Raw genomic sequence first — 20,623 nt, 5'->3', positions numbered from 1 at the left:
TGTTCTCATAATTGACATTCTTGCTGTTAAAAAAGTTGACTAACAGAAAAGAGATTTGGTTCCGTGTGTGTTCACATCGTCCGTTCATATAAAGGAGGACTCAGTTCTGTTTCTGGTCCAGCTTTTTCTCATCTAAATGGCCTCATTTATATAGCGCTTTTCTCCAAAGCGCTTTACAGTAATGACTGACATTCACCCATTCACTCACACATTCACACACCGACGGCTGAGTCAACCACGCAGGGCGACAGCCAGCTCGTCAGGAGCAATTAGGGTGAGGTGTCTTGCTCAGGGACACCAGGCACTCAGCTAGGAGGAGCCGGGGATCGAACCGGCAATCTTGCGGTTGCCAGCCAACCCGCTCTACCTCCTGAGCTAAGCCCCCATCTATTCCTTCTAAAATATCTATTTCATATTCATGTTTCTTGCAGAAAACTTTTTACCAGCTTACATTTGAACACATTATGATCATTTTCCCAAAAGTACTGAATAGCACATAAACGCATCATAATATAACTCAATGTGACCTCTGTGAGTGTCCTTAGCGGTTAGCTCTGTTGTTTAGCCAATCAGGACTGAGCTCCCCACAGCAGCTCCTGACCAGTCACCCACTGTTTTCTCTTAACCCCCCCCCCCACCCACTGCTATCGTTCATCCTGTTGTGTCCGAGTCACATTGTCTTCTGTTTATCTCACGCCATCTTCTTTGTGTGAAGCAACTTTGGCTTTTTGCAAAATGCTCTAAAAACTTCATGTATTTTTATTAGTATTATTACCTGAACTTGGCAGTTTCTGGCTCCATCTCCAGCAGCTCCCTCACAGGAGAGCGTGGCACATTGGCAGAGAATTTCTCTATAAGGGGTTCAAAAAATAAATCATATGACATCATAAACTCAAGACTTTCGATTGCAATGACGCAGAAACTGCCCAACAATAATGACAGAAACATTTCACATGCATCAATAAAGGTGCTTCCAGGCTTCTTTACCTATAAGTGGCCTCATCATTGGATAGTACACCTGCCACACCGTCTCCAGTGACATCCTGCTGTCCATGTAGATCGCTCCGGCTAGCGACTCAAAGATGTCCCCCATGGCTTTAGGGACCTCGATGTCCTCCTCCTTCTCCTCGTCTTCTTCAGAGCGTCGCAGCTAGTTGCCAAAACACACAGAGCTGTTAGCCGACGTCATTATAACACAGCCACATTAGAGATAATCATTTTTGGATGCCTATAACTACCCTGCAGAAAAGGTTGCTATTCCAGAATTCACTGCACAGCAAACCAAAAAAAAAGAAGACAGATTTATCAGACAGAGAGTCAAAAGAGCGGAAAAATGTTTAGCTTCTGCTAACCACAGCCAGCAGACGGCTAATCTAAACTATTAGCATAATTTACTTTCCATCTCTCAAAATGCTCTCTAGATCTATATAACAGGTATTGTACTGATGTTTTTTATGTTTTAAACTACAATGTTGGCTAAATCTTACACAGTGAAGCTTTAAAAATATTTTTATATTGAAACTGTGCAAAACTTCCAACATTCCCAAGCTTGACTTGTCTTGGAAATGTTGTCCGATGTTGACAGATGTTATGAGGTTTCAATGCATTTATTTTACAATAATATTTTAATTGTTTTCAAAGCATAAAATATGAGGATAGACATTCTCAATTGACACACTAGTTCCACTCCATGCCATATACGTTTGGTGCTATTGAATGAATATTGAGCAGAAAAGTGAATCGTGATACTGTATTACTGCAGCACATCTCTAGATTTCTTTCAGCTGTATTTCCAGTATGTTTGTGTATGCGCTGGCTGTCCCTAAGGCGTAGGGGTATCCGCTCCAGGAGATCTGCTGCTAAGATAGCCATTTCCAGGCAAATTAGATCCAACTGCTTTTTGTCTTTAGTGCTGAAATCATTGGAATATGAAACAGATTCACAGAGTCTAGCAGCCTTGTGATTCAGGCAGAGCTTTTTGAGTACTGACTATTTTAGGGGAGAGCTAAGACAGCAAAGATTGGGTTTATTTGCTCTTCAGTACTGATGCTAGTTGGGTTTTTGGGAGAAAGAGGACTCACCTCGGAGTCCATGCCCTGCATCTCGTTCTTCTCCAGCTGAAACTGCACGAAGTCGTCGATGACGTGGAAAAGCTCGGGCGAGATCGCCTTGAAGTACTTGTGGTAGTCGTACTTGACGGCCAGAGAGGCAAAGATGGTGTTGTTGACGAGTGCTGAGCGCAGGTCGGTCAGCACGCCGGGGGAGTGCTGCCGCGGGTCTTCATAAAGGTGCTTTGTTATGAGGTAGTCGAGAATTGCATCACCAAGGAACTCCAGCCGCTGGTAACAATCTGAAGAGGAAGGAAAATAAACAGTCAGACATGTGGCGAGGTGACTTTTTAATTTGTGGACAGTGTTTCAAGCACGGACTAACAATGGATCAAACGGCGCGGTACAGTCTGAAAGGTGCCACAAACCGTCAGACAATTATCACAAAGTGAACTCGGTGTGTTACACTGCCATGATATTGTGTTTCCAGCTGCAGCAGGCAGCTGTTTTCAGTTCTGACAAAGCCACTGTATGCATTCTGCTCAGCACCAAGCAGACACAGTTAGTTACTATGTTGAACATAGTGGAGCATTTAAACGCTAAGAAGACCAACAGGAGAGTGAATATTGGACTTGGAAGTCATCTGGATTTACACCAGCTACTCCAATACAAGCTTTGTGTATACATTGTAAGTTCATAGTTGTTCGTTAGTTTCAAACAAGTGATTTTCTGTCCAAGCAGCAGGTAAAGTCAGTGCAGCACTACAAAAACAATCATTTCAGGAGGCCAAAGAATGGATTAGATAAAACTGCCAATCCTTCATAAAAGGCTGTGTTTTATTTGTAAAACAGAACGAGTGGTGTCATGCTAATCTAACAATTAACATGTATTAATTTAGTTATGTGTAACGTTTTGTAGTTTCAGGTACATTGTGTTATTTTGTTAAATTGACAATAACCTGGTTTAGATCACTATTAAACAGCTTGTTGATCAAGAGTCAGGTTAGATGGATCCCAATTAATTTTCATTTTAAAGTAGGTAATTCTATTTAGAAATAATTTTCTGTTATATTATTTTAAATCCTTGTTAGCCATCAATGCATTAGATGCCCTGACAAATCTGTCAAGCTCAATACAATGTTACAGGAATGCTATGATGTCGTTCAATTTCAACTTAACAAATAGTCGATTTGTTTACAAATATTTCTGCTTATGATGGCAAAGGTATGTTTCTGTATGTGACAAGAGAAATACAGCCTTAGCAAATAACCCTGTTATTTCCATATTATTCCACTACATGTGCCCACCATATCAAATAGTACCATTTTTACTATAAACAAGCCATACATTAGCACATAACATTAGTTTTGTCAGTCAGTGTAAATCTAATATCTATGTGAGAACCAGGTTCTGTGGAACAACCCATTTTAATTGAGTGTAACTGGTGTGTAAAGTCATAACAGCTGATGCAACAACTACAAGCGGCCAGAAACAACAACTGTTCCTAATGCTGTTCTGTAGACTTAGGCAACATGGTCGCCCTTAAACCATTTATAAAGTGAGAACATATCAGTGGTGTTTTTACAGCTCAATCTGGTGCTCCCCAAAGTGGCAAAACATTTGTTTTGCAGCTTTAAATGTCAATAATATTGAATTTAACTCCTATTTGATGGAGACAAGTAGGGATGCAGCGATATCAAGTACAAGTACAAATACTTAAAATTCAGTACTTGCCCATACCGAGTACAGGTCTAACACCAACATTAAAAACGTTCAAAATTTGGATCAGATAATCACTTTCTGAAAAAGTATGTTTAGCTACATACTGCAGGTGGTGATATATGACGTATTTAACATGTTTGTGCATCAGGTTATTGTTGCAGCTGGGCAGCTAATTAGGCTCAACTGATGTTAAAGGGACAGTGTGTAACATTTTAAGGAATTTATTAGCTAAAATCAATATGTTCATTCATAAATAGGTCCTCATAAGTGTATAATTACCTCTGCCAATAATCTGATTTATCCTCGTAAGCAAAGAATTTCTTATTTGTATTTACATTGGATGGGTAAGTCCTCAGCAGGCTTCCATGTCGTTCCACCATTTTGAAGACCATAACCGCCGGAGAGGGACAAAACACCTAAACGCAATTTCGTTCAGAGCCAGCGTGAATGAAAGGAGATCACATCAGCGAGAGGCGCTTCCAGACACGTAGGGTGCGTGCGCAGGACCGGCTCTCCCCCCTGGAGTGGACAGGGACTTTGACTGACCTTTTTTTTTTCGCCTGTGGGGCACAGATCTCGGATACTGGCGCACCCACGTCCCGCTGTTCCCCCTGGAGCTCCCAGAGAGACTTTTACCGAGCTTTGTTATTCGCCCGTGGTGGACGACCTCTTGCCTTTAACAGTCAGTGTTGTAGAGCAATATAAGCGCTTTAGTTACATTTGTTTGTGTTTGTTGTGTGTTTAGTTGTTAGCCGATGCTATAGGCTACTAATGGAAGGCTACCAAAACTAAACCAATATCAACATGGCAACATAAATCACCATCTTGCTCCAGGAGTAATTACTTACTGGTGAAGTGGTGTTGGATGACATGTTGTCATAGCTTCTTGGTACAAAACAGCTACCGTAGTTGCAACAAAGCGACGCGCTAGAGAGCACTATTCGTTTGAATGCAAAATACAATTTCACCACTAGATGGGAGTAATTCCTACACACTGTCCCTTTAACATCACATTGTCTTGGTGATATCGGAGTCGTTTTATGAGTATGACTATGAGTACATAAGTACCTGATACCGGTATTGGTGGATCCCTAGATATGAGCGAGCTGAGCAACGTATGGCATACATGGATCAATTCCAGATGGATGGATGATCAAATTACCCAGTTTAAGCTTGTGGCAACTTCCACCGTCAGACATATCGTATTTGATTCACATATATTGCCAACAACAGTTACTATTATTTTCCCCCGAGAAAAGATTTTTCATTCCCAAACACATTATTCTGAGGTGTACGGTAAAGTGATGTCTGACCTGTAATTGTGTTGTAATGGTAGGAAGCGTGGGTGAAGGCTTGCAGAAGGTAAGCCTTGTTCTGAAACGTGTAGTTGATCTTTCTTTCAAAGTTCTCGAAGCCAGAGATGAGGTGGTTGAGAGTTCGCTCTGCGTCCGGATGGGCCAGCAGGCAGCGGGGCGGGATCTTCAGCCAGCCGTAGCACAGGTCGATGGCAGTGATCTGACAGCTCTGCACCACTGCTCCTGCCTGTGTTCCTCTATCCAACGGTAATACCTGCCATCATCAAAAAAAAACTTTTAATATGGGTGAAAACTCTGATAGCTCAGTGGTTACTGCAGAGGCCCCGGGTTTGAAACCGCCCGTCGGCCATTTCTGCATGTTGTCCCCATCTCTCTCCCCTTTTCACTCTCACGCTGTCCTCTCTCAATAAAGGCCAAAAAATACATCGTCGCTGTAGGGCGGAACGTTTGTATTTCCATATTTTTCTTTCAGAAATCAATGCTTTTGGCGATCCTATATGTCTGTTAGTTTAATAAAGTATTAAATTGTGACTAAAAATGAGAGCTTGTGACTAAATCTTATAACTTCATTGGATCATCAAACTGTCAGCAAAGCCTCATAGCTCCACCCGGCCTCGGTACTGAATTAAGTGTCGCTCACAGCACAAATGAAGGTAAACAGTGACAAGGCGACTGCATCTGAAGAACTGTTCCCCACAGTTTCATAATGAAGTCAACATGTTTTCACACTTCTCAACAGCAGCCTCCCTGGGGGGATTCAACTTGCCGGGTCACGGCTGGCTGCTTGGCGTGGGAGGATCCCCTCGTGACTCTCTCCCCACTGCTGGCTGGCTGTTGTCGGTCACATTTCCTCTATGAGGCGTCGTAAAGACAAGCTCCAGGTCACCTCGGAAAGGCCCGGGGTGAAGGTCGCACATCCCTCTGTGAGCTTTACAGCAGCCCTCACCTGGACCTCACCACTTTCCAGAGTAAACTTAAGATGCACTCTCACATTGTATACAGTGCCCGAGCCTGTTTGACCTCCCAAAGTCCAGTTTTTTGGACTAGTCTGAGTGCTCCGTGCCTTGGTCAAGCACGGTACACTTTCTTGGCCCTGATACGGTTGGAAGAGGTGTGCTTCGACTCGGCACAGTTGCTCATACACGAGCACAAGCACAGGTGTGAATATGTATTTATTACAAAAAAATAAAATATGTATTCTGTAGTGAGTGATTTCAGACACAACAGAGGAGACTAGCACAACATAGCCTAGTCATGTTACCTCAGCGGCTGAGCGGCCGTTCTTAATCAATGATGCACATGAAAAGAGGCTATATAACATCTGTCTTGGCTCACCTTGAGGCCCAGCGAGCAGAGGAACATCTGGGCTGCTCTCTCTCCACAGCTGGTCAAGTAACAGCCCAGCAGAGCCTCCACGCAGTCAGCGATGCTCTTGTCGGCGATGCACTGCTCCGTGTGCAAGTCGTAGGAGATGGACTGCTTGCCGAGCTCTGCGCCGCAATTCTCCTCAGACGGATTCCAAAAACCCACCACGAAGTCGTCCTCCTCGCCGGCCTTACTGGGATCCAGGTAGCACATGGCGTCCCACGAGCTGTAGTCGAACTCCTCGGAGGAGGGCACGCTGGGCGCCGGTTCCGCGGGGTAGTGGGCTGTGGTGGGATGGAGGGGCTTCTTGGGGGGCTTCCACTCATACAGAGACTCCATTGGAGGGGAGGAACTCGAGGCCGGGGTGAGAGAAGGAGGGAAGCCACTCAGAGAGATCTTCTTACCAAACGCACCAGATCCCAACAACATGTTGTCAATGAACTTGATGTGCTCCTTGTAATACTCCAGATCGTCCTCCATGTTGACTTCATCCTTTGGCTCTTCCTTCGACATCTGCTCAACGTCCTCATCCACATCCACATCCACATCCTCGGCCTCCTCCTCATCGTCCTCGTCGTAGTCATTTCCAGACTGCCCGTTGGCCAGAAGCTCCTCTTTGGCCTGGAGGATGGACGCAAACAGGAAGGAAAGAAGAGTTAAAAGGAAAGTAGTCATGATTACGTACTGACCAAAAGTGTCATTTTTAGGTATTTAGGTGTCTCCATTAAAATGAGCCTTCGTGATGAAGACGTTCCAACAGGACTTTGCCTGTTAAGTGGTAAAGATGGCAAGTAAAACTCAACCAGATTACAGAGTTTCAACAGGCTTTTGCAGTGCGGGGACACGTTGCCAAACCAAACTGCCATTACTCAGAGACAAGTCTTCGGTTGGGTTTAGGAATGGTCCTTAGAATAATGACACTAGAATAAATACTTAATCATTTATAGAAACATAGAAATTGCCAAGACCCACAGGATAGCTGGCAATCCCGGGTGACATAATGTCTTTAAGACATTTAAAAATAGTGACGCTAAGGGTATCACATTAAACTAGAAAACCTACGTAATCAACTGAAACCAACAATGTCACGCAAGTTTGTCGGGAAGGGGGCTGAATAACGCTCCAATTTTAGGCCAAATTTTGGCGAGTGAAAACTGGCAAGGCCCTTGACCTCTCACCTCAACATATATGTATGAAAATGGATTATACGGGTACCTGTCAGTGAAGGGGAGACTCATGGGTACCAACAGAACCCACTTTCAGACTCTTGGGCAAAAAACATGCAGCTTTTGGCATGCATTTAAAAATGTGTTATAGTCCCCCGTCTCCAGAAAATGGTGTATTTGAATATTAATGTTTGGAGATTACTGGAAAGTTGAGACTCTTGTGGTTCCAATGAGCCGAATTTCATTCCTGTGTGATGATGTTCGTTCAGACAGTAGCCGTTTCATTGAAGTGAGAAACTTTTTATTTTAAACTTGCCATCTAAGAGAGTTACTTGTAGTGTGTTCTTTCAAGAACAGTCCGAAACACATTAAAGTCTGAACCAAGACAACTGCAAAACCTTTAGGAAATATGATATTACGCTTCAGTTATACCATCAAAGGACTAGGGCTGTCATAAGCAGCTACAACAAAGTTTTTCACTGAACTTTGCCTGATTTTAGATAAGAAATAGCTTTAAAAGCAAATATATTTGATCATTTACTAAAATACTGCTGAGTCACAGTACAGTTACCAGCAGAGCAACTGGGGTCTATCGTGATCAATAGCACAGCAGTAGAGGAGGTTATATCTGTGTCTGGTTGCCTCTCTATTTCAATAACAGTTAGATCATTTTGAGACTAGACTTGTTTGGAAATAGGCTCGTCCTAAGTTTGCGGTGTCTCGCCTGGAAAGTGGACGAGATCAGGTGGCAGCAGCAGGAGGCAGGGGCAAAAAAGTTCCATCTGGAGCTACCTGTAGTTTGCAGAAAGCACTGTGATTTACTTATATTTGTTTGCAAATACAATGTACGTGAGTGTCTGGCATCGTATTCTTTTCTTTCTTTTTTTTTTATGTCTGCCTACAAGCTTATTGCTGGTTGTTTTCATCGATGCCATGTAAATAATAATACACAAATAGTTTTATAATAATGATTTAATACATTACTACAACTTACACTTTATTATTGTAATAATGATTATTTATATTAACAATATATATTATATTAAAAACAACTATGATTTAATACCACAAAAGATAGGTTTTGATTAAATGTTTTTATGTTAACACATAAAATAACCATTGTATAACATGAGATAAGCTGGTAATCTAGCGTTAAATATTACAATTACACAAAAAGTTTTCTTGGTTTGTCTTGTTTGTTGTTGAAACTAAGAGCCAATCAGCTCTTTGATCAGGCGACAGCCATGTGTTTCCCATCATGCCCTGGATCTTGCAGAGCAACTGCGGCACCTGGCTCTAAAAAGTGCACCTGCCTCGACCTCTTGGAGTTGTCTTTGCCCGTGTGCATGATGTCACAGCAAGTTGGGATCAAATCGAGCACAAATCTAACCAGCATGCACTGCACCTCTGATCAATTATGCACAGGCCTGGCTCATCTTGTACGAATTATTAAATACAAAACTGGATTAGGATAAAGTGACAAGTTGGCTACTTTCTGTTCTGTAAAATTTCCTAAATTCTTCATCTATAATTGTCTTTTAGATGCACTTTGAGCTGCCTTGTACAAAGGGCTAAATTAAAATATTATCATCTGAGTGTAATAGCATTGTTTTAAACAGTTACATTTATACATATATAGACTGGCGTCCTGTCCAGGGTGTACCCCGCCTTCGCCCAATGACAGCTGGGATCGGCTCCAGCCCCCCTGCGACCCTGAATACAGGATAAGCGGTAGACAATGGATGGATGGATGGATTTATACATATTAATTGCAATGTTTAAACGATTGTCAAATTTAGTCCCGATTCACGTTTCAGCAACAAGAAATTAAAGTGTTAACCATGGTGTGTCTAGACGAGGGGGAAGCCTGCCCTCGAGTGGTTGGACAACATCAGAACATCATCCGAGATGGAAATGATTGTGCTATGTTGTGAATGGACTTTCACTGAGCACATTATCTAAAGTTTCGGGTTAACCCTTCACATAAATACTGCTAATTCTTATTTTAACCCTTTTAAAGAAGAAGAAAGCGAAGCAGGACTCACTGACCTCCTCTGAATCCGGCATGTCTATGCTGCTCTTATCCTGGTTGACCACGTAGCCAGGAGGCAGCCAGTTCACAGGGGGGTCAAAGATGGACACCACCATCCTGCTGGGGAGCCCCTTCTTCTTCCCCAGACGGTACAGGTTACAGTTGCTCACCTGGACATGGGCAGACCAAAGGGGATGAATGGAGCGCCGTACACACCGTCATCATTAACATACTGCAGCCTTAGAAAACTCAGCTTTAATACAACAGGTCGGTATTGTTTTCTGAATAAAACTGATGAAAACTAAGTGGTGACAAATCAGAAGTGGTGTGGATGTTTTCGACCTCTACTGTAATCACCTACTGCAACACTTAAAAGAGCCAACCTCATATTTCTACGACTCAAAGAAGCAAGTAATTCCCCCAAAAAAACATATGTACTGTGTGTGATGTCTCGATGAAGCTACGATGTTCGTTTGTTGTTGTTATTGTTAGAATGTACTCACACCAACAAACTTGCTCATTCTTTTGTGGCCTGGCTGACAAAAGTGTGTCTAAATAAAATGCATCAGGTAAATTAGCACTGCAATTGTGATGGAACATAACCAAGTTAGATAGCTAGCTAACAAGCAAAGCTAACAGCCGTGTTATTGACGTACATTGTGTCAGACGATTATGTGCCCCATAAGTGTTGACGTGTCTCACCTTCTTGCTGCGCATGTAGCTAAGTCGACCCTCGTGGGCGTCGGGGTAGGTACAGAACAGGTATGTGGTGATGGCATGCTTGAGGAAAGAGTCTCCGAGCATCTCCAGACGCTCCAGGTTGAAGCCGTCGCTGGCGTTGGATAGGGTCAAGGCCTGCAGGATTAGGCCCGGGTTGGGCCCTAGGCTTTTGGGGGAGTCTCCTGTCTGGGCTTTGTCCTGGGGGACAGCAGCAAGATCGGGAGAAGGTGCTGTGGGGGCATTGGGACCCGTGGCTGCCCGGATGCAGACTGAGGTAGCTTTATTTGCGTGGTCTGATGTCCTCCCTGGTGTACATTCATCACTAGGCTTCAGAGGACTGGAGCTGGGCTTCTTCAAGCTGTGAGAGGGCTGCACAGGAACTGAGGTAGTGGTTTGCATTGATTCAGGACTCGGCAGCCCAGGGGAGCTGGGCTGGGAGCGTTGGCAATTGTCATGTTGGTAAAGGTGCTTGTCTTGGTGGCCGTCGTCGTCGCAATCGGTGACTAGGGCAGTGCCGTTGGTTAGGTTCCTCGTGCATGTGGCTTCTCTGGGCTCAGCGGCCGTGAGGTTCCCCTGCTCGGGCAGGGAAGAGTGGTGACTACAGGGATGTGTTAGGGAATCAGGGTCCGGGCTTTCTGTGTCTGGGAGACCCTCATCATCCTCACTGCCAGAGTCAGGACAGGAGATGAACGTTTTGCTGTCGATAGATCTCTTCCAGCCGAAGTCCAGGTTTGGATACCTGCCCAGACAAGACCATCCATACATTAGAATGATGGGAAACTGTTTTGGGTATGTCCACACACAAACGATCAACTGCAAAAATCATCTACTGACCCTTCGCTAAGCCCCACCCCTCGCTGCTACTCTGTCAAGCTGCCAGAGCTACCATGGGGTATAACTGAACTTGCTCCATCATTTCAGGGAGAAGCATCTACAATATGGGAGGAAATATCCAGGTTGCAAACTGACTCAGCAGCGCAGGAGTAACAGGTTCAAAGAGAAAGAGTGAAGCTATAACTCCTCCTACCTCTCCAGGTAACAAGTATTACTATTACAGAACATTTTACAACGACTAGCTTAAAATCCAAACAACCAGCCTGAAAATGAAGATACCTCGCAAAGGGTCAATTATCTCTCATGTTGGCAGTAGTTCAGGCGTGTTTGGATGTTCCTGTCTGCTGAATGCTGTTCTGCCATTTTGACACTGAAAAAATGGTTCTGTAGAACTATGCATTGCCACCACATTGGGTTTGGAAATCTCTAAATTTATTCTTACAAGTTGCTAAGGATACCAACAGCATACTTCATATATAGATTCTAACATCGGGAGATTAGACTGGTAAGTCCAGGCTCCAGGGTTACAGAGCGGTGCCAGTGAAACTCATTTCCAAAATTCACATGGTTTCAACTAATGAAATATCCTGCTTCAATCCATATTTGTTGGCGTCTAACTTATTCAAAACAACATTTTCAATGTGGTCACAAACTGCTGCACACACAAATGGAGGCTCTCAGCTGTATTAACAGACATTTGAAGCTTCATTCAAAAACCTGAAAAGAAGCTTCAACTGTTTTAAAAAGTGAACGTGGGTTCAGGCCCTGGTAGCTTAGTCTGATCCACTTAATTTGTTTCACATTTACAGAGCCGGGGCTGTGGAGGAACAGCAGATTTTTTCCTTAGCATGCACACAGAACGGATAGCTAGTGGACCCGGAGGAGAGATTTGCTGAATTTGACAAAAAATATAAATACACCTCAGCTAGGTCTTATCATAATGAAGAAATGTAAATAAAAATGACACGAAAACCTGTCCATCAAAATGACCGACAAAGGGAAGTCTAATGCAACCACTGCTGTGGTGTTACAGTAGAGTAATATGGTGTATGGCCAATGTTCCATTGGTTAAGGAAAGTCCTGATTTAGCAAATGGAATAACTGAAAGTGGCTCACTTTTATGAAACCCTGAACTCATATGTTGTGTTAGTGTATGCAACAGGGACCTGAAGTCAGGGGGCAGGGTCTGGGCTCCCACTCCAGCTTCACTAGCTGTCTGGGCTCTCAGCTCCTCGGCGGTCAGGAGGCAGTGGAGGCGGTAGAGGATGCTGGGCAGACACACTGCTTTCCTCCACAGGGAGGCGGGGATGGGGTGGATGGCACACAGCTCTGGAACCAGGATCTAACAAACAACAAAAGATTAGACCATGACAGAATACATGGAAGGCGATGCAGCTGAAACTCATTTCTCTACACATCTGCTTTTCCCACCTAAATTAGCTTGAATATACATGTATTTTAAACACAGGAAAACCTGCAAAAAAGGAGATAGACACTTTTCCTAATGCCAGTCGACAAGCCTGTCAGTTTTCACGTTAAACATCACAGTTAGTGAAAAGCGGTTTAATCCGTTACTTATTCAGTCTCTTTCAAACTGTTTGCCGACTAATTTGGAATGACGTTGGAGCGCTGTTTGGACGGAGACGGATGGAATTTGTGGTTTGACGTGACAAAGAAATAACTAAGCAAAAATTAGCGTATCCATCTGGGTGTCATGAGCCCATCACTGCCGATCGGAGCTGGAGCCGATGAATATACGCAACTACATTTCCCACTGAAGACAAAAGCCAGATGTTAATGGGCACCCAAACAAATAAAACTTGACGCACCAAATTATTATTCACACCAGGACTTCATCTGCTTCTTGTAGTAGTGATTAAACTGGAACTGTATCAAGTGCAGATATAAACAGTACTTGATCAGTCCATAAAGAAGGGCTTCTATGGACGCTGCAGCGATGCTATGTGAGCTAACAGCCAGAGTTTAGGAATGACGATTAGGATTACACCACAGAACACACACGGGTCACTCGTGCCTTTCCTGTTAACCTTGCAAAACATGGGAACAAGACCTGTAACCATGGAAACTGAACATTTCAAAGATGGCTCAGAATGCTCAGAAGACATGCATATCAAAAATGCATAAGAAAGACCGATGAAAACTAGACTAAGACTGTCTTTGGTTTTGTTGACTAAAACACATTTATAGCTAAATATCAAAACTGAATTAGAATAAATGCTGATCACTTAACAGTCTGACAGGGCTTTAAACAAGGATGTGGATGTTCCAGCTAGGAGTCAAGGGCCAGACACTCATTTACTCTTATTCAACAAAAATAAATAAGGTCATTTTACAAGGTAACATTTTTTTAAACACTTATCTAGCCTATGTATTGGTTTTTGATAAATATATATATAAAATACCACAATGTAAATAGAGATAGCCCAGTCGTTCATTAACCCCATAAATGTCTGTGTGCCTGTATGGACTTTTTAATGCTCTCTGCGCAATTCAATTCTTAATGTGTTTTGTCATCAATTATTTTGCTCATATTTGTCATTTAAGATGATTCTCTAGTGAATCTCAACTTTATCAACAATCCAAACGGTTTTGATTATAATCAAAATATATAATCAAGAAGTCAGCTGTTTGGAATGGAGAGCTCTGGTCTAACTGGCAAACGGACTGAAAACAGCACTGTGATAATAAAAATGGAAGGCTCTGTGTTATTTCAGGTGCTGATGAGAGCAAGAAATGTAAATCAGGAAGCTTTATCTAACAGATCTGTCAGTTGATCAGTTTGGTTTTATCAGACACCAAAACACTGTTAATTACACCCCGAGGCAGGATTTAAAAAACCCTTTACCCCTCATCTATATGCAGTGAGTTATTAGATGATGCTGTACTACGATGCTGCATAAGTACGCCGGATGCAGCTTTTTCCCCACGAGACCATTTGTGTTCAGACTGAAACGAATGAGGGGGTGAGGGCTTTCTCACCAGAAGGCGTTTCTACACAGAGAGCCCGCCATAATGACGAAAAGAAGAGCCCTTAATTTGTCACAATCACACCGTTCATACTGAACTTCATACTGACGGAACAATTACCTGTTTGTTCTGCAGACTCTCCCACTTGGCCTTCCTCTTCTCTGCACTGCTGAGTGGCAGGGCTTTGCCCTTCTGGTTCAGGTGCCGAGGGGTTAACAGGTTCAGTCTGAGAGCACATAAAATAAAAGCCTTGTTTTACACACCCGTATAAAGTGCTGTCACTACACTGACTTTATGCCAATGTACTTTAAAACCTATCCATCATTATAAGACAACACTAGGTTTAGAGGACTGATCTCTCTCAGAGGTCGTTAGACTCATAATAGGCAGAACATGGGGAAATGCCTTTTTTATCCCTTGCACTCGTCAAAACCTGGTGCCTTAATTACCCACAATGCAACTAGACTGCGGTCAGTTAGATTAAGATTCAGTTGTGTATATGCTAGTAGCAGCAATGTATCCTTGAGCCTCCAGCAGAAATGAACAGAAAACTACAGGTCTTGAAAGATCACTTATTTTGAACTCTTTTCAGTCATAGCTGAGGCTGACTCAGATGACATCACTAGAGGACATTTATCAGACTTCACACAGCTAGATATGAGAGGATACGATTTTATCATGGATGGACTTTTTTCCACATATGCATTATGACATGGGTAAATAGGGCTGCACGATATTGGAAAATACTGATTTTATAATATGATATATAGCGATATGTACAGCGTATTAGGGTCGCTGTAGGTAAAAAAAATAAATAGAGCTGGGGGGTCAGTTTCTCAGAAAAAATGTCAGTTTCAGTGGTTAAAGTCACACATTTATGAACGGAAAAAATCAAGACATTCTTGGATATTAAAATGGCAAATTTTAATAGAGAAAGAAAGAAAAAGAAAAATAAATTTGCCACTTTAATCTCAGAGGAAATGTAGGAAATTAAAGTTCAATCTGGTGCACTTTGAGCACAAAATTAAGAGGCTAGATAAATGATTTTCTGCTGACCTGGAGGAGGTGTGGTCTACATCCAGAAGTGGCTGGTTCAGGTTGGACAGGTCCAGGTTGTACTTGGTTTTGTAGTACTCGGCAAATGTCTCGTACTCTGGTGACGGAAACTTACTGAGCGGCGTCAGGTCTGTGTACACATCAGCAACGTAGAAGCGATGAGGCTGGTCAAAGTTACGATACCTGGGAGCGGAGCAGTGGGAGAAATTCAAACAGGTGTCCTTCGTACGTCAGAAGCATTTATACACGGCAGATACAGAGGGGCAAAGATGTTGGTACCTTGGAATGATGACAGCATCCTGGTAGTCCTCCAGCTTGAAGTTGAACGTGTTCTGCTTGGTGTACTGAGTGGTAGGAATGCCGGTGCGGGCCTCAGACTTCTCAATGTCCTCCATGAACGTAAAGTCCATATCTAGTGTGTTGGAGTCCCCAACTGAATGAGCCAGGAGAGAGGATCATGGAAACAAACCAATAAGCATCTCCACACACAATGTGATCCACTAAGCTTGCCCGAGACGAGTCTACTCACAGACATTCAGAGGTAGAACGCAGTAAGCCGAGTTGGCCAGCGTGGGCTTGAACTCCAGTGCCGGTTTCTCCAGGCGGAGGATATGAGAGAAGATGTACTGGTGCAGGCGGGTGATAAGGTCAAGCTGGGCGGTGGTGAGCGTGAAGTCAGACTTCTGCAGCTCGATGGAGATGGTCACCTCTCCGGAGCGGGTGTACACCGGGAAATGGGGGATCTGGACAGAAGGAGAAGATCAGCTGACATCCACAAGCAATAATGCTGGAAAGACTTTCCTAGAGGTGAAAACATGTTTGTCTGAACTGACAGGTTTGAACCTGGGTGACGTACTCGAGGTATGGGTTTGGCAGTCAGGATGCCGAAGCACCTGGTGGTGTCCTCTGGTGGGTAGAGCTTCCTTCTGCGGAAGTTGAGTTCATCTGGGAGAGGGGTGGTGAGGACCATCCCGATGACGTACAGATAGTAGGTCTGCTCTGGCACAGCGTAACTGTCCCGCAGACACTCTGGTATCTGAAGAGGGCAAAAAACAAGAGAAATAAACGAGAAATCCAAAAGCTTTCACAAACACAAACAGACACTGAGCTTTTTATGATGCTGTGTAGATGTAATGTGTTGTAGTGACCAGCAGGTGCCACCAGAGGTCCTCTCTACATAGTGTAACAGGCAGCTGAGCTCAGAAAGCTGGAAACTCAGTGTTGACTTAAAATGCTCATAAGAGTCTCCTTTTACTCCCGCTCTCCATTGACTCAATGAGCTTTGCCGCCACATTTTGAAGGGCTATTTCCATGCAGTTTTAATATTTTGGGTTGTAAATGTTTCTTTATTTTCTGAAATTCATTCCCACATTTTGCTGGCTGTTAAGGTGAGATGTCATGAAGGGATGAGAAAACAGATAACGCCCCTGCCTCATATAAACTGTATTAATACCATCTTTGCTTCGAGAGGCTAATTCTCAGCATCCAATGAGAGTCAGGAGAGTCTAGCTGTAGTGGACCAGGCTTTCTTACGGCTTTAGGGTAGCACTGCCTCCTCTTGGTGGAGCCAGGCCGGCCTGGTACGCTGGTCTCCTCCTCATCATGAAGGTCAAGCTCCTCCTCATACTTCACCGTCTCCTTACCCACCGGCATCAGGTGATCATCCAGCTCACCTTAGTGGAACAAAACAAGATAAACAAATCAAAATAAAAGGGAAAGTGCTATAGAGGCCGACAAGGAATTGTTTTCTAATCATGGATTTGCAAAATCGCAATTCTGGTTTTACCTATTTTGTGGAGTTTCTCACAACACAGTAGTGCAACTGCTTTCTCTGCCAGTCTGGCACAGTTCATTATCGGACCCTGTGAAGACAGTGACATCAATAAAATGAATGAACCTGGAGAAGTTTGTGATAGGATTTGTTCTTACTAAATCCCGGGAGGGAAGGAAAAACGTACACTGTCCAGATGAGGAAAATGGCTGATTTCAAGAGCGGATGTCTGTTTTGAAAATAACTGAAATATTAGCATTTGTACGTGTCTTGTTTTCTTTGAAGGTTATTACCCTGATTTACTCGAAAACAAAGCAAACAAAGCCAAATGGATGTGGATCGAGAATAGAAAGAGGAGAAAAAGTCTCAGGTTAGCCAGGCTGTTCTCAAGTTAGAGCAGGAGGTGAAGAAACCATGTAGGACTACATCAATACCAGCTGGCTGTTTCACCAGCTGATTCACACACTGCTGCACTCATCTAGTTCATTCCAGTTGAAGCTAATTATTTGTGGGTCGTCGTTGTGTTTTAGCCTTCCTATTAATTACCCAGAAAGTCTAGACTTCCACAGTTTCATAATGAAGAGAAAAAATGTTTTCAAGGTAGTTCGCAATTCCACTGTAGTGAGACTCATATGAATACTGTATGCTAATAGAGGAAGGAGTGATGATGACAGTACATGCTTACAATTCCTTGAATATAGCTACATCCAGAAGAGACTTTGGACTAGTGAGCATCTCTGGCTTTTCCTCACCTTAATAGGAACTCGCAGAGGGGAGTTGATGGGTAAGTAGAGTGTGGACTGGAAGCGTTCGTCCTGCCTCTCTGCAGTTTTACACTTGGGTGCTAGGTGGGTGAACGGGTCGCTGGGCAGCCGAGCACAGTACCTGAGCACCAGAGCAGACACGACATTACCAAACACAGTTCTCATTCCTGAGCCAACTTGTCATTTTCTGGATGAACTGAGGATTTGAAAACTTCTCGGTTGGAGTGGTCAGATTAGTTTACTAGATTGATCACGCAGCTCATGATCAAACGCATCAAAGGGTTAAGTCAAACAGTTATGCTATTTTAGAGAAAATATGAGGATGTATATATTTTGTATAACAAGGTATAGACTAAAAATAATGAGATTGTCCAGCCCTACTTTACTGAAACGTCCCCCTACCTGTTGATGTGTCCGATGGCTGTGTTGACGGTGACCCGGGGACCTCCATCCACAGATCGAAGCACGTACGGTGGGAGGATGTTGTCATCGTCCAGCACCTGCTCCACTTCATACTCACTCACCTCCACCGACTTGGAGCACTTGTTCCTTAAGATCTGCTCGAGGCAAATGAGATCATCATCACTGCCTCATTCTGCTTCACATTAAACCATCATATACTATGTCTACCAACAGTTTCTAAATGTTGTCCTTCCATTATTCAAATAATCAACTGCTGACCAAACCAAACGACACAAAGAGAAAAGATCACCTTCTCTATGGCCTTGTAGGTAGTGAGATCTTCTTCGAAGGTTTTGGTCCTCTCACTGTCAGCCAGCATGATGTAGTTGGAGACAGGTGCTCGGGCTCGGCCTTTGGACTGGACATAGGACCTGTACTCTGTAGGCAGGTCGAACCGCACCACCAGGTTACACTTTGGGATATCCACGCCTTCCTCCACGATGCTGGTGGCGATCAGAAGGTTGGTTTCATGAGCCCGGAATTTGCGCAGAACCTGTGAGAGAAATATTGTGATAACTTAACTTAACTTTTCCTATGACATTCACAGGCAGGGCACCGGACTAACTCTTTAGATTGGTCGCACTGGTGCGCCTAACTTTTTCATTTAGGTGCACCAGCACAAAATTTAGGTAAAGCCAAATTTTTTCACTGCGCCTTTTGGCACCGCAATAATACACCTATTATACAGTTTCTTTATAGTTCCCATATACACTAGTAATTTCTAAACACATTCGGTCAATGACTATAAACAGGAATGGAGAAAAAAAAAAAAACTTAAAACTGCTCGTCTTTTGGTGATATTATAAGCAGTGTTTAATGTTATAAAATACCTTTTTCTGGTCTTAGTGCGCCCAAAATGGTCGCCCCCTGGAGCCCTGACTGGCTTCATGCATCATTTCATTTTCAGAATTCAACCGTTTATGTTCCTGAATGATTTCTTCCTGCAGTGATATTGGCATTACCAACAAGTGACTGAGAGTCTTAATGGAACAGGACTGGCATTTAATTAATCATACTACCTTGATGGACTTGAAGGTGTCACCAGGCACCGAGAGAACTATGTCAGTCCTATACTGTATCAAAAAACAGTATAGACTAAAGCATAACACGTAATTAATATGCCCTGTTCTTGTCTTTCACCAAGTGTGATGGCTGTTCTCCACACAGACGCACAAACAGTGAATGACACGCTAACGTGCTGACAGATTCAGTGTGAATACAGCAGCATACACGTTATCTATGACTGAAGTATCACAGTAAAAAGGTCTACTGACAGGAACAAGAACTCTCTGATTAAGCACAGTGAAGCTGGTTGAAAAGACTGCTGCTTGACAGAACACACACCGTTCAACTAGCATGGGCCGTGTGTGAGAATGCCAGATTCAATAAGTGACTCCGTGCTGCTCCACGTGCTCCGGATTCACTGACTGTAATATATACACTATATTGCCAAAAGTATTCGCTCACCTGCCTTGACTCACATATGAACTTAAGTGACATCTCATTCTTAATCATCCCACCCAGCTTCAACTCCTCTGGAAGGCTTTCCACAAGGTGTAGGAGTGTGTTTATGGGACTTTTTGACCATTCTTCCAGAAGTGTATTTGTGAGGTCACACACTGTTGTTGGAGGGAAGGCCTGGCTCTCAGTCTCCACTCTAATTCATCCCAAAGGTGTTCTATCGGTTGAGGTCAGGACTCTGTGCAGGCCAGTCAAGTTCATCCACACCAAACTCTCTCATCCATGTCTTTATGGACCTTGCTTTGTGCACTGGTGTACAGTCATGTTGGAACAGGAAGGGGCCATACCCAAACTGTTCCACAAAGTTGGGAGACTGGAATTGTCCAACATCTCTTGGTATGCTGAAGCATTCAGAGTTCCTTTCACTGGAAAGCCCAGCTCCGGAAATTTCACGACTGGACTTGTTGCACAGGTGGCATCCTATCACAGTACCACGCTGGAATTCACTGAGCTCCTGAGAGCGACCCATTCTTTCACAAATGTTTGTAGAAACAGTCTGCATGCCAAGGTGCTTGCTTTTGTACACCTGTGGCCATGGAAGTGATTGAAACACCTGATTTCAATCATTTGGATGGGTGAGTGAATACTTTTGGCAATATAGTGCATGTCAAAATATGATATAAGGGACTTGTGTCTCACATTTCCTCATGATTCCTGCCCATTTACCTCCTCTTGTTTCCTGAACTCCACCTCCATCTGCTTGTTCCGAGGCTGGTTCTTGCCGATGCTGTGGCCGGTGATGAAGTTGCTGCTGATGTAAGCCAGCTCCGGGTCCTGCTTCCCCGCCTCTTTGATCAGACTTAGGAAGAACCACAGACAGCGTGTCACTGATAACACATCACTGTCATTGTACAGGTTT

The 20,623-nt window shown here is 43.5% G+C and overlaps 1 protein-coding gene across 1 annotated transcript in view; it reads right to left on the bottom strand.

Annotated features, from left to right (window-relative positions):
* The window catches only part of dicer1 (dicer 1, ribonuclease type III), a 34,532-nt gene that overhangs the window by 4,851 nt on the left and 9,058 nt on the right, over nt 1-20,623 (bottom strand). Inside the window, exons 11-29 of the mRNA XM_084014023.1 lie at nt 20,431-20,563; nt 18,494-18,736; nt 18,184-18,338; nt 17,770-17,902; nt 17,033-17,108; nt 16,780-16,919; nt 16,103-16,282; nt 15,776-15,989; nt 15,526-15,679; nt 15,247-15,429; nt 14,311-14,416; nt 12,369-12,544; nt 10,351-11,107; nt 9,666-9,818; nt 6,421-7,071; nt 5,083-5,338; nt 2,082-2,350; nt 988-1,150; nt 776-851 (exon numbers count right to left, since the gene is read on the bottom strand). Coding sequence (XP_083870149.1) covers nt 776-851; nt 988-1,150; nt 2,082-2,350; nt 5,083-5,338; nt 6,421-7,071; nt 9,666-9,818; nt 10,351-11,107; nt 12,369-12,544; nt 14,311-14,416; nt 15,247-15,429; nt 15,526-15,679; nt 15,776-15,989; nt 16,103-16,282; nt 16,780-16,919; nt 17,033-17,108; nt 17,770-17,902; nt 18,184-18,338; nt 18,494-18,736; nt 20,431-20,563 — 4,218 coding nt within the window. The remainder of the gene's footprint in view (nt 1-775; nt 852-987; nt 1,151-2,081; nt 2,351-5,082; nt 5,339-6,420; nt 7,072-9,665; nt 9,819-10,350; nt 11,108-12,368; nt 12,545-14,310; nt 14,417-15,246; nt 15,430-15,525; nt 15,680-15,775; nt 15,990-16,102; nt 16,283-16,779; nt 16,920-17,032; nt 17,109-17,769; nt 17,903-18,183; nt 18,339-18,493; nt 18,737-20,430; nt 20,564-20,623) is intronic.

This window comes from Eutrigla gurnardus (genome assembly GCF_963514095.1).
Source record: "Eutrigla gurnardus genome assembly, chromosome: 7".
NCBI classification, from domain to species: domain Eukaryota; kingdom Metazoa; phylum Chordata; class Actinopteri; order Perciformes; family Triglidae; genus Eutrigla; species Eutrigla gurnardus.
The sequence above is the reverse complement of the archived record's forward strand: the minus strand, read 5'-3'. Positions and strand labels throughout refer to the sequence as shown.